Source organism: Lepidothrix coronata, unplaced genomic scaffold, assembly GCF_001604755.1.
Source record: "Lepidothrix coronata isolate B3197 unplaced genomic scaffold, Lepidothrix_coronata-1.0 Scaffold135, whole genome shotgun sequence".
Lineage (NCBI taxonomy): Eukaryota > Metazoa > Chordata > Aves > Passeriformes > Pipridae > Lepidothrix > Lepidothrix coronata.
This window is the reverse complement of record NW_016690315.1, coordinates 544,983-558,898: the sequence shown is the minus strand read 5'-3', so window position 1 is coordinate 558,898 and position 13,916 is coordinate 544,983. Positions and strand designations below refer to the sequence as shown.

Genomic DNA, 13,916 nt, shown 5'->3' with positions numbered 1-13,916 from the left:
ACAATTTACAGTTCACTCATGTCTTTATTTGTGCTTAATTATATGTAACCTTTGCAGTACAACCATTCATTTCCCAAAACATTTGTCAGTAACTTCACTGAGGTACCCTAGGCAGCCAGGTAGATGTGTGCAGCCTGCCAGCTGGGGCAGGGCTCGGCACCAGTGCAGCTCTAAGGGACCAGTGCAGCTCTAAGGGGCCAGCTCACACCCGGCCCTCACCAACACAGGTTGCAGTGCAGGTATCATGAGCTCAGGGCTCCGTGTGCCTTTTTTAAATGCTAGGACGCTCACAGAAAAGAAACTCTACTTTTCTCAAACCTGTCTGATGGGTTAATATTTTCCCCAGGCATACATGACCCACTGGGTATCCATGTGGTTGCTGATTAAGATTATTGTGTATTTTGGATTAACCTGTCACCCCCTAAGGCCCACTCCACACACTGAAGCAAATCTAAATTGAGATGCTTGATCAATATGGATCTCCAGTACGGGTATTGCTTTTCTCAAACAGTCCTAGCTCCCAAAATGTACAAAGACCCATGTACCTGAACGTTAGATGACATCTATACTCAAAAGTTCATTTCAGAAAGGATATTTGAGTAATTATATCAGTCTGGGTCATTAAGAAATGCTTGTACTTGGAAATCTATCAAAATAACTTCCAGAAGAACCAGTTTGGAAGTACATAGCTGAATCCAGTTGGTTGTTTTGTGGTTTTGCCAGACTAGATATAGAGGCCTGGATAAACCTGGAGTGACATGCTAATTTTATACAAGGTCAAAACTTGTTTATATTGAGACACACTTACAGAAGGTCATTCCTTTGCAAAGGAACGAGATTGCACAACAATCTTGGGAAATACACTTCATAACAAAAGAAATTGCCTGAACAGTATTCAGGAGCGTGCAAACAGAAAATGTACACACAGCGAAAACAGAAAAAAGCTGCATAATCTGAGCGCTCAGACTTTCTGACACAGAGGTCCCGAGCCCATGACACAGTAACCTCTGACACAGTTGCGGCAGCTACAAAGACAGCTGCAAGCTCAACAAAGTACGTGACACAGACAGGGCTCAGCTACGAAAACCAAGTGAGAGTCGCCGTTTAACTATTGCTTTCTGGTTTGTTTCACGGCTTTCTGGGACTAGCGAGTTACCTCAAACAGCCAAACTGGCTTTTATAGAGGTTTAATTAGCTGAATTAAGCTCTCTGAGAAAGTTAATTTATATCACTGGAAAGGAAGAGACTCTACAGTCCCACTATGCAGACAGGTGTGTTCCATACAACCCACATGGTTATTTAGTGATAAATAAAAGCCCAAGTTGTACCTCACTATACATTGCCACCAACTGTCTTTGAAGACTCTTCAGCTCACAAGAAATATAAAGTTTCTCCTCCCCTGCTCATCAGATTTTTACAAAGAGATAAATTTTTACACCAACAACTTAGTATAAACCAATATAACCTATAATAAAAAAAAGACATAAAGAACACATTGCAGTTTCATTAGCATCAGAATTTAAGTCAAAAAACTTTCTTCAAATAAATCCACATCACAGTAAGTGCAAATCCCATACAATAAATGTACATCAGACAAAATCAGACTGCCATGAGAGGGTTATTCACACATTTCCTTTGGGCTTACTCTTCTTCAGTATTTGTTGAAAATTCAGTCACGTTTTTGTAAAACAAGCACTACATTCATGTAGCTCAACTAAAAATATCATTTCTTTTTAAGTGAGACATTAGGTAGCCTCTATAAGCTGACCACAAAACAGAGTGTCTTCTTCCCATTACACATTCAGGTGGGGTAAACACAACTGAACTGCACCTCGAGTATCATGCTCCTTATGCTTGGTGTATTTGCTGTCTTGAATACCTGTGTCCTGTGCCACCAGCAAATTCTTTTTTGGCTAATTCAGATTAAAGTAACATAGCTCCCTGACACAGTGCATGTTCTCCAGGCCTTCCATGCCTCAAGTGGTAAAACTCTTGCACCATCACCTTACATTTTGATGTCAATTTTTCCTCTAGGCCTCTGAAGTCTCTAACAGAACTTGAAACTACCCAAAGCCATAAACACCTAGGATCACATAAGTTAAGTAACTACATTGTTTTTAATCCATCTGCTTAAACTGCTGTAAACTTCCTACTTGAGTTTTCCCAAGTAAATGCAGGCACTAAATAGGAAGTAAGTGGAGATGTTAAGTGGCCCATAAGGCTTATTAAGATCAAGCTGATAGGTTTAGCAATGTTGATACAACATAAAACTACTAATTTTAGAAACTCCTAGTGACCTTCCAAGACTAAACCATAGACATTTTTTTTTCCTTCAGAGATTTTAAATGTCAACGACTAGATACCTTCCCATCAGTCTTAAAATACGAATACACTTAAATATATAGGTTGCACACACGATTCCAATGACACACCAGTGACAACAGACTGGAGCACGTCCAAAAAATAAGGCTGGCCAGGCTGTAACATGCTGTTCTCACTCTGTTCATTTCCACTAACATAAACCAGGCTTAAAATTGTAACATAAAACTACTTTTTTCCTGGAGAATTGCGAGACATTTTCCAAACCACAAAGTAATACAGACACTACAATGTTAGAACAAACATAACATTATTGAAAGGCTGCCACGGAAGAGAAGTCTAAAGGCAAACAGTAATGCAGGGGCAACAGAGACCTGTAGAAATCCTTAGCAAAAAGCAAAGTTTTGTCACAACATCCAAGGCATTAAAGAAAATTCTGAAATCTTTATACCTCTCTAGTCACAACTGAAAAGCCTCACAATCATCAGTACTTCCCTGGCAACAATTTACAAACCCAACTTTCAAATAGGCAACGGTGACACGATTTATTTAGTGTCAGGGCTAAAATAAAGATAAGTTTTAAGCCATTGCTCTTAGCAGTACAGAAAGACACAGTATAAGAAGCACAAATGCCAGAGCTGGAGAAGCCCATCAGCACAGGAAGGGGTGAGGAAGTGAGAACAAATTCAGGTGAGTGGAGACCAGAGAAAGAAAGCAAGGTTCTCCTTTAAATGGAGCCATGGTGTGATGTTTTTTGTTGTTTTCTTTTTAAATGGTACAAAAACCTGTTTCACTGAGATGCTGTATCGAGCCCAGCGCTGGCTTTCTGTACTTACAGCATTCTTTCACTAATACCATTGCCATAATTGTGCAATTGTTTCCACTTTTAATCACTTTTTGGCGGAACACCACTGGCTCGTTTTTGTCCTTTTGCACCTTTAGTGTAACCGTGGAACGAAAGAACGCTCTGTTACACTTCATGGTGCTACACTTGACGTTTACATTTACTCTATCAGCAATATTCATATGATAATAAAATCTCAGTAACTCTTGTGTCAGAGAGCAGGAGCCAAACAACCTCTGATAACAGATACAGGTTTATCGCTATCTAGATGGAAGCACGTTTTTTAACAGCACCACAAGCCACTCCTGGGTTTAGTTCCAGTGCTTCTACGAAGAAAGATGCTATTTATTCTGAAATAATTGTTATACTAATAATGTCATTATTATTTATTCTGAAAAAAAATGCTATTTTTTCATCAGCAACGTTTCCTGAAGCACTTCTGATTTTTGCACAAACAGGTCTCCCACACAAGTACTGCCAGAGTTCACGCCCGAGGTTTAAGTAAGTCGATCTCCAGATTAAAATTTCCACGCTCAAGACCAGCGAGTGAAGGAGAGGGTAAGCTCACAAAACCGTCAGGTCAGAAACCCTTAGTATGACCCACCATCCCCACGGCACCCGTGCCCGGGAATACCGCCGGGAAGGAGCACCACGCCTGCCTCTCCTGGCACCTGGGTGAGACGAGCAGCGGCTGCTCGCTCTCCACCGACCCCGCGCACGGCCCGGACTCAGCGCGGGGCCCCCCGGCCTGCGGGGCCGCCCCGCCGGGCCCGGCCGCGCTCACGCTGCGGGGCGAGGAGCCGGGGATCGAGGAGCCGGGGATCGAGGAGCTGTGGCCGAGGAGCCGGGGCCTACTCGCCGGCAGAGCCGCGGTGACCCCCCGCACCTCCCCCTCAACCCCGCGGCCCCGGCGCTCACCGAAGTCGAGGAACTGCTTGATGGAGAGGGGCGAGGGGGAGAAGCGCGAGTAGTACTCGATCTGCTTGGGGATGGGGCTCTTCAGCAGCGCCCCGCACAGCCGCATGGCGCGGCGCGGCCCGCCCGGCTCCGCTCCCGGCGGCGGCGGCGGCGGCTCCTGCCCGGGGAGCGGCTCCTGCCCGGGGCGCGGCCGCTCCGGCGCCGCCCGTCGCGCTCCGGCCCGGCCCGGCCCGGCGGGAGGGGCGAGCGCCGCGGCCGCGCCGCGCATGCGCGCGTCGGCGCGCAGGGAGGGGCGGGGCCGGCCGGGCGGCTGAGGGGAGCGGGAGGCATGGGGGAGAGGGTGATGCGTCTCAGCCGGTCCATAACATCGCGGAATCATGGAATCAGTTAGGCTGGAAAAGACCGCTGAGGTCATCGAGTCCAACACGACGACCAGACACTAGTATGGCACTGAGTGCCACGTCCGGTCGTTCCTTAAACACCTCCAGGGACGGTGACTCCACCATCTCCCTGGGCAGTCCGCAAAAATCGGATTCGTTACCCGGTGTGCAACAAGCCGACAATTACACACACTCAAGGGAATCGTGGATTGTTTATTTCAGAGTTGTGCAAGCCCGGGTGCTATTCTACAAGTCAACCACGCCAGCTATCCAAACTTCTTACTGTTTATACAGTTTGCCAAACAAAGGAATCACTGTTCATTTGCTATAAGTTACATAGTTCTGTTATTAATTAGCATTCTGTCTTCTATGGGTTAACGATTCTCTTGCTTCTCGTGCTCATTAGTCCACATGCCCAGTCTTTCTCTTCCTTTGGGTCAGTGGGTTTTTTGGATGGGTGGTCAGTGAGTTGTTGGTCGTGATCTCCCCCTGCCAGAATTACCTTTTGGAGTTGATTTTAGCACAAATGCTGAATTGGCTTTGTTAGTTTCTTCCTTGTGTTGTGGGTTCTGCCAGATGGCCTTGTGGCCAACAAATTCTGCATTCTTTGCTATCAGTGGGCATCCTTCTCCCCAAGCTTTGTTAACATCCCCATAGGTCTGAGACCATTGATGCATGTCAAGCCCTAAACCTTAACAAGGCAATTCTACCAATAAGTAATTTGCTTTTCTGACACCTGGACATCACATAGAGCTTGTTAGCTGCTATCTGTTTCATGGATTAAATCTCTCTTCTTGTTGATTAGACTTGAAAGTATACAAAGATCAAACATCAAAGAACATCCTTTCTCTGTTTATATATATGGCACATTTTGCAACACCTGGGCAGTCCGTTCCAATGCCTAACTACCCTTTCTGTGAAGAAATTCCTCCTAATGTCCAACCTAACCCTTGCTGGCGCGGCTTGAGACTATCTCCTCTCATTGTCCTATAAGAACAGTTCAGGTCCAATGTCTGTCAAGTCTCAACTCTTCATAATACTTAAAATTTCCTAAAAAGTCCATTTTTATCTGAGAAAGCATCTGAATACAATTAATCTTGATGGCTGGAATCAAAAGTGAAGCCAAGTATTTGACATCCAAAGTGTACCACAGAATGCAGTCACTGTTTTTTGCTATTATGTAGTTTAAGTATATTTAAGACAAATAACTGGTCACCAAGTCCTTATTTTTTCTCCAGTGATTTCAGTGTAAACTTCAGCAGGTACAAGATAATATTAATCTAATTTAATAACTGGCTCACAAAAGAAACCAGTTACTGAAAGTCTCTCTCCATCCTTCCTATCGTTATTGTCCTTATAGAATTTGAGACTGAGAAATCCTGACCTAATGTACAAAATACCTGGGAAACATTTTAAAGTCTCTTCAATTGCGGGTTATAGGAATGACTGGTTTGAAGAGGCATGGCATGTAATCAAAGCTGACAAAATGAAACATCTGTCATTCTGAAGCTTCTTTGGCAGATGAGGAAAAGTGTTTTAAAACTTTTTTATATATTCATCAGGATTTGATTATGATTTATTTATAGCACAACTCTGAAATTAGTTGTGGAATTATGTGGTAGAAAATAATATCTTTTTTTGTCAAAGACAAAACGTTTCCCAGGTTAAGATGAAATTAGGGACTTCAAAGGATGCCGCATTGTAAAAATTTAAGCCACTTGATTTTATGTATCTTTCACATTTTTAAGTAATCCTGGTATGATTTCAACCTCAAAAACTAGCAAGACAACAGTTAACTATTGAGTTGTCTTTCTAAACACAAAACGTTTTTTGCAATATAAACAGTATCACAGCATCTTTTTTGGGGAATATCTTAAACCTATATTAACCAACTCATGTGAAAATTGGAATTGTTTTTATCTATGATGATACAGGCTAACACCATAATGAAGACACACACAAAGTCACTGGAAAACAGAGGTGTGCTCCTGTCATCAAGTGAACAGCTTCTCTCAACACTGGAGAAACTGATGACATAACCAATAGAATGAATTCTCTGAAAACTGTTTATACACACTCTTTTAAGACAAATTCAAATCCCAGACTTACCCAACAGTTCTGCAAGACCTTCTGCGTAAGAAGACCACAAGACTTGCTTGAGAGAATATAAAATGCACTTAGGTAAATCTATGGTTTTACCAATGCAAGACAGCAACAAGTATATATGTAAAGCTAGTTCCTAAACAATCTGCCTAAATAAAGAGAAGTTAGTGGCATAAACTGTGTGTAACAGAAAATGTCTCTGGGATCAACAGACTTAAATTATAAGCTGAGTTTTGCTAAGAGCAGGCTTTTTGGACCACTTGGATTTCTCATACCTTATACCTGTCTTCTTTATGTATTTCAGCATGTATGTGGGTACAGAAAAGCTTCTTGCAGCTCATTCTCTGAAAGCCTCCCTAATATTTGTTTATATGATAAAAAGCCTCCACTGGTGTACAGCAAAGAAAATATCAGGCCCTTAGGAAAAGTTAATTTTAACTCATAACACAGCTAACACTGCTGAATTTCTTGGGTGCTTAGCATCTCCCTTTTATCAGGGGTATTATTTTCATATTTTCCAGGTAAATTCAAATCAGGAATAAGTAGAATTAACCAAGGAGTCAAAGATGACCCGTTTTTACATGGCCATTCAATAGTCAGAACAACTTAGTCCCTGTTCAGTTAAAAAATGTTGAGGATGCAGGCAACTGGAAACCTCAGCACCTGTAAGGGAATTAGGGTTATGGACACTAGCCAGAACCCTGCACTGAGGACAAGATGACAAGATGACTGTGGTGTCCTGGCCCAGAGAGCACCATCCAGCCCCACTGCCCTTGGATTGCTCCCAGGGAGCCCCTGACACATCACAGAATCAGTTTTTGTTGGGTCATCACTGTGACAAAGGAGACAGATAATTAAATCTGAGTAGCCAGTCTCGCCTTTGTTGTTTTTCTTGGTTTTCTCTATTGGAGTTGGTGTAAAACCAGTGCTTCTGACTCACAAACCACAGAAACTCTGAGAAGGAAAAGCAGTAATATCAGATTTTGCTGTAGACTGATTCCCTAAAACAGGGTATCTGGTGTAGAACATATTTGCAAAAGCAAAAGCTCTTTGGTGTTTCCCACCACTGAATTCAGTGCCAGTACTTAAAAAATGGCCTCCTCTAGTTCTGTGTTTTAGCTATGAAGGGAGGGTGGGGCTGTGTACCCTAATGACAGAGTCTACATGGAGGAGCCTCTGCTGCTCCATGTACAGCACTGGTCTTTACATGTTAATTCAGTAGAGCCAGAAGGATAAATAAGGAACACTTCTGTGACTAATAACCAGAAAATTAAGTTACTGGAAAAGAAAGTTCTCCCTAAGTTTGAGTTTTCTTAACATTTACAATCAGAGATTCACTCCTATAGAAATTTGTAGCAGAACTTGATCTGGAGATTTTAAAAGATGCTTTTTTGTTACATTTTTAGATCTTGTTCTTTCCAGACCTTTATTTTACATGCACTTCTGTTTTCAGGGATCAAAGCTTTTGCGTGTACTGTTTCATCCAATTAACATTTATTCACAGCAAAAATTTCAGATCGTTAAAACACCAGAGCCATAATCTCCTTAACAAAGCTTGTTTTATTTGACCGCAGAATACACGGTAGGTCTATAAACTAGCTGCAGGGGATTCAGCATAATGAACTTCTTTGTACGGATGTCAGAGGAAGGGAAAAGGAATGCTAAACTGTAAACCAAGAAAACATGGTTATTAGTGTTTTCTAGACACACTGACATTGTGGAATTCATAGTAATTTTTTTAACAATGACAAAAAAAATCCTGTATTGAAGTTAATGTAACCCCTATTTCTTAAAGTTCAGAAGCACTTGTTGAGAATGAGCATAATACAATTGAAAGACTAACAATAACAGTAACCAATAACAGTTATTTGGGGAAAATTCACACAGAAAATCATAGTCCTGAAGTGCCTTTTACAAGATGACAGAAAAATCAGCATAGAACAGGCAAAACCAGTAGAGGGTAGTGCAATGTTTCATACAAACTCCTCCTCTTCATAGTATTAATTTTTCTCAATAACACCACTGTATTTTCCCACCTGCCATTATATTCTTTCAAAGATAGATACAGGTAGTGGAACAAAGCCACATTGGGAACACATGGAATGAGGAAGGGATAAGGTTTCTAACTGAAGCTTTCCTAAACTTCAAAAAGGATCTGGTTTTATTTTTAATAATTTATTGGTTTCTACTATTTGTGCACTAAGATGAGTAAGTTTGGAAGGACTGTTACCCATAATGGTCAGAAGATTGATAGTTATTGCGTTTAGTAATGCACATGTAGTATTACATTTTATTTCAATGATAGTCTACACTTTCAGCTATTCTTGTCTATTACCCAAGAAATTAAAGTTTTTTTACCCAATTTTTTTGCCAGCAAAAGATGATACTCGTTGCATTTAGTGTTCCTCATCCTAGTTAGCTGACCAGCAAAGTTCACCAGTCTTTCTGAAGGAACCATCTGGGACTATCAAAAAATATGTTCAGCCTATCTAAGAGCTGGAAAGTTAAATAAAGTCTTGACTCTCCTTTTGAGTAAAAACACCAAGGCTTGCCAAAGTGTTTATAATTAGCTGGCTCAGATGTGTTAGGGTTTTTTAGAGTATACACTCCACGACTCCTTCAATTACAGGAATTTGCTATCATCAGGATATTTGCTTAAGAGTAAGTAGAGCTGGTGCCACCATGCAGGTGATGACACCGTGTGTCCACTATTAATGGACAGAACTACATTATTCTTTAATAGCCTTAAAACATTTCATCTATAAAGAAAACAAATATGTGGTTTTCTTTAGGAATTGTTAAGGCAGAGAAAATCCTTGCCACTGAGACAACAAAGGAAATGCAGAGAAAAGGAGTTTAGGAGTATCTTTACTACTGTGGTATTTTGTTCTGCCTGTGCCATAAGGGGAGCATTGGAACCAGTGAGGTAGAGCTATGATTGAGTGGCACAGAACCACAGCAGAACAACCCCTTCCAATAAGAATGTCTTGGTGCTCTTTTTACCATTAAAATATACAAAAAAAACCCCACAGCCAAGTCCTAACTCGCATTTAATGTGCAAAACTGAATCTAATTAGCAGTCAGTACACTTATGCCAAGGATTTACATTTAATCTTCTTTTCCAGAAAGAGCTTGAAAGAACACCAGATGAGGAAGAGTCACTGGTACATAGGAAATACATCTTTGGGTTTTGTACTAGATGCTTTAAAATGGGATTGACAACCTACTTTGAGGAGGGGAACAGTACTAGTTCAGCATTAGTAGGAGGGGAGTGTCCCTTAAACAAATTATCTCTCTCTTTTTTGTTTTGTTTGTTGTTTGTTTGTTTGTTTGTTTTCTTCCCTTGCTAGGGAGTCTCCTAGGAGAAAAATTCAAAACTTTATTTCAAACTGAGTTGCTGTAACCACAGCCTGGCATACCTTTATCTTTGGGGGATCACCACCTTTTTGTTTGCAGAAATTGAAGCCTGCAGGGGCTGTATGAGGAAAAAGCTGAAGAGGAGTGAGATCTCGCTACATTAAATTTACCATGCAGCAGGAAATACAAGAAGTTCTTGTATCCTCAGATAAATGGAATGAAATCTGCCATTTAAGGGGGCAGGTTTGAGTCATCTTGGCTCTGAAAATTCTCAGCTGGAGAGAAATGCACTTTTTGTTCATTTTGCATAGAAGATTTGTTTTCCACGCACTCACATCTTCAAGAAGAAACTGTCAGTTTTGTCTGAAAAACACCATAATCTCACAGGAATTTGTTCCCATCTATGCTGGTACTTGTCACCCTATCTAGCAGGTTGGGAGATTGGAGAAGCATGTTTCCCAGAGCTTTCATGCCCCAGCCTCCATGGCTCTGCTGTATGGACTGTCCTGAAATTGGAGTTTTTTGGTTTCACTGCAACCCATGAGGTGAGAACTAAAGATTCCAGGAAACAACATAGTGTTTATAGAAACATCAAAACATTCTTCTTTGAGAATCCACCTATTTCATGGGATTCCTTAAATAAAACAGTATAAAAGTCCAGCTCTGGAAACAACTGGGAAGAAGAGCTGTCATGTATCACTGTGGAGCTGTCTGAATGTTAAAAATCTTTCAGAGAGTAATTTCTGCTCCTGAGCTGCACTTTCCAGAGGTATCTGTGTGCCAAAAGACAAATTAATAAAAAAAACTTCTGAGTCCAAATATACATTTTGTAATTTTGCTCTCAAACAAACAAACAAACAAACAAACAAACAAAAAACCAAACCATATTAGGGAAGCACAAGTGCATTTTCTGATTGCCTCCTCTCCCAGATCTTGGCAGTGGAAAATGGGCTGAGAAGAGCCTCTGTTCCAACAGCAGCTCTGCCCTGAGAGAACAGTGATACATCACTTTGTTCCTCCGCATCGATCAGTCTCCTTTTCACCCCATTATGATATTTCCTTATATCTTGTGCACCAAATGCTAGGGGTTTTATAATTCAGTATCATATCAAGTGCTCTTCTGAAATCAATAAACATTTCATGCACTAGAATGCCTTTATTTAACACACATGCAATTACAGTGGGTTTGGGTATCAGGTTTGTCTGACCTGATATGTTTTATTAACCTGTGTTTCTTACTGTTCATTGGGCTTTTTCACTCTACAGATTTACACATGAATTGGTGGGTTTTTTAGTCTTGATTTGAACCCACGGAAAGTTTAAATGGATGTTTGTAGTTTCTCCAATTTTTCTGTTAAAAAGACTTCACTGCATTTATTCCCAGTAAGCTTTTATTATCCCTATTTTCATATTCCTTTTATTTAGTACTGACTTGAAAGTGTGCAGTGAAGAAACTTAGCTGGTTTACGTAGCACAAGTCAAACATTATATTTAGCATTTTTGTGACATCCTGTCCTTCAAATATATGCCTTTTGCTGATACTGCTTTTTGCTAGATTCTGGAGTTTCTCTTCCCTGTAGAGTAAACAGCAATACATATTTTGCTTGATTTTCTGTAATAATTTGCACACTGTAGCTTTCAGACTGGTCTAGATGAGAAAACAGGCAAACACAGTGGTTATGTCTATGTGCATTGACATAGCAAATTAGCCCTAAGCATGACTTCTAGCAGACGAAGTTCTGCAAGGAGAAAGAAAACAACAATTAAGGAAAGATTGTGTCTCCTCTATAAAACAGGAAAACTTTGTCAGGGTTATAGTAGCACTAGTTTTTGGTTAGAGATCAGATTTCCTGGTAGGTATTGTAAAGACATTGTTGCATCATGACCCTGGTTTTTGGTTCCTCTTAACAGTGGGGAGTCACATCAGGGTGCAAGTGTGGTAGCTCAGATCTGTGCCTTTAGTGGGGCTCAAGGCCAATGCCAAACAAGAATCCATTTTAATTTGTCTTTACCTACACAGTCCAAGAGAGAAGTAAATGCATTATGTTTATTTGGCATATCCATGCACCTGATCCTGATAAATGTGGTGGGGCTCAATTCAGGCTTGAAGACCTGCTTCCAACAGCTGGTGGCTTCTCCAGGAGCACCACTGGCAAAATATCCTGGGTCTCTGTACAGAACCTCCTCAAAGATGATAGCTAGAAAATACTGTAATTCAGTGAGATAAACAAACAAATACTTTTTCAACTGTTCTACCTACAAAACATAATATGCAGTTTGTTTTGCAAATTATTCTGATGGTCTGTGGGAAACATAGCACGAGAGCTCCATGGGTGGGAAGAAAACTTTTGCTCTGGTGTTTGCTTGTGGACTTTCTCCACATTGCAACATCACTCAGGCCTACACATTTGTTGGAGGATGGATTAGCTTTGAAAGATTAGATATGGATGTGGATGTGGACACTGATAAGAATGGAGTTACTGATGATCCAAAGTCATCTTTACTCTTCATTAAGCAGCTGAACATTAAACATGAGGTTGTCACACTCAAAGGAGTAACATTTCCACATTAATGTAATTTAATGTCTTTCTTCTCAGCTGAAGCTGAGAGTGGTGTGTGAGGGACACACTGAAAAGTCGAATGAAGAGCACAGATAATTTTTATTATTAAGGTTGCTGAATGCTTGCCTTTAGAAGCCATTTTCAGTTGTGTTCAGCAAACACACACCAGCTCTTAACCACCTGACCAGTATTGACTTCTGAAAGTTTGATGTCATACATGCCTAATGAATAGGAATCAAATACAAGATGACTTTTCTAAGGGAGAGGAAAGGAAAAAAGGGTCCACCAGGTGCACTCATGGCTGAAGCTACATCATAATTAGGCCTAGATATCTGTACCCCATACCTCAAAAGGACTACAGCTTTTACCCTTGGAGGAGCACAACTATTGAATCTCATGTTTCCAGATAAGATAAAGTGTCAAATATGAGCCAGATTTCTCTACACAGAATGTCCAGGCAGCCAGGAGATGAGCAGTGCTGAGATAAAGCAATGCTCAAGGGAGTTGCTCTCTGAACTTTTTCATGGCTTGATACTTTTACAGGACTCCGAGGAGGATGGATGGGGGCATCACTCCACACTATTGTTTTTTAGTGTATCTAAGTGAAACTGGAATCTAATTTTGTTAACATGAAAATAATCTTTCTGAGCCAGGCACGGTGGAGGGAAGGATAACAATACTAGTTAGGTGTAAGACTGCATTTTCAGGTGTTTTGTGTTTGTCTCCTGACTCACTGGTTACAACAGAATGGTATTTACCATCTTGTTTGTCACACTTAGACCTATTGTATGATTTTTCACCTGTTAAGATCAGACTGTATTTTATTGTACTTCACATTTTTACATGAAAAATATTTTCATTGCTATTCAGTAAAAGCTGAGAAATTAACACCATAAGAATATTAAATATTTTCCTCCCAAATAAATGCCTTTCTGTGCAACTGAGCCCCTTTCCTTCTCTGAGGCATGTTGTGACACAAACTGATTATGTGACTACTGAGTGTGTGAAATATTTTAGATTTGCTGCAGTGATGGTCAGGAGGGTATTAGAGTCTGACTGTCAAAACTTTTGGCAATGCACACCATTTGTAAGATACTTTCCTATCCTTTTTAATTCAGACTACATCTCCCTTCCAAATCAGATCTCACAAATTCATGAATATCATAGTTGCAATTCTGATCTTACAGATTTGAGTTCACAAAGTTATCAGAAAACCTAAATGTAAAATGTTTTTCTTCTGCAAAATATTTTCGTATCATCCTTCTAAATAATTTTATTTGCAAAAATAAATTAAATATTGCAGTTGTTATGGTTATTGCCAGCACTGCCAGCAGGTCAAGGGAGGTGATCCTTCTCCTTTACTCAGCACTGGTGAGACCAGAGGTGGGTTGAGCTTGGCTGAACTCCAAGTGTTCAGCAAAGCCACTCTATCAC

The 13,916-nt window shown here is 40.7% G+C and overlaps 1 protein-coding gene across 2 annotated transcripts in view; it reads right to left on the bottom strand.

Annotated features, from left to right (window-relative positions):
• PDK3 (pyruvate dehydrogenase kinase 3) overlaps positions 1 to 4,310 on the bottom strand; it is a 51,831-nt gene extending 47,521 nt beyond the window's left edge. Inside the window, exon 1 of one of the 2 annotated variants that reach the window (XM_017827131.1) lies at positions 4,082 to 4,310. In XM_017827131.1, coding sequence (XP_017682620.1) covers positions 4,082 to 4,187 — 106 coding nt within the window. In that variant the 5' untranslated portion in view covers positions 4,188 to 4,310. The remainder of the gene's footprint in view (positions 1 to 4,081) is intronic. The other variant, XM_017827132.1, reaches the window with a different exon arrangement.
• Between the last annotated feature and the right edge of the window lie 9,606 nt (positions 4,311 to 13,916).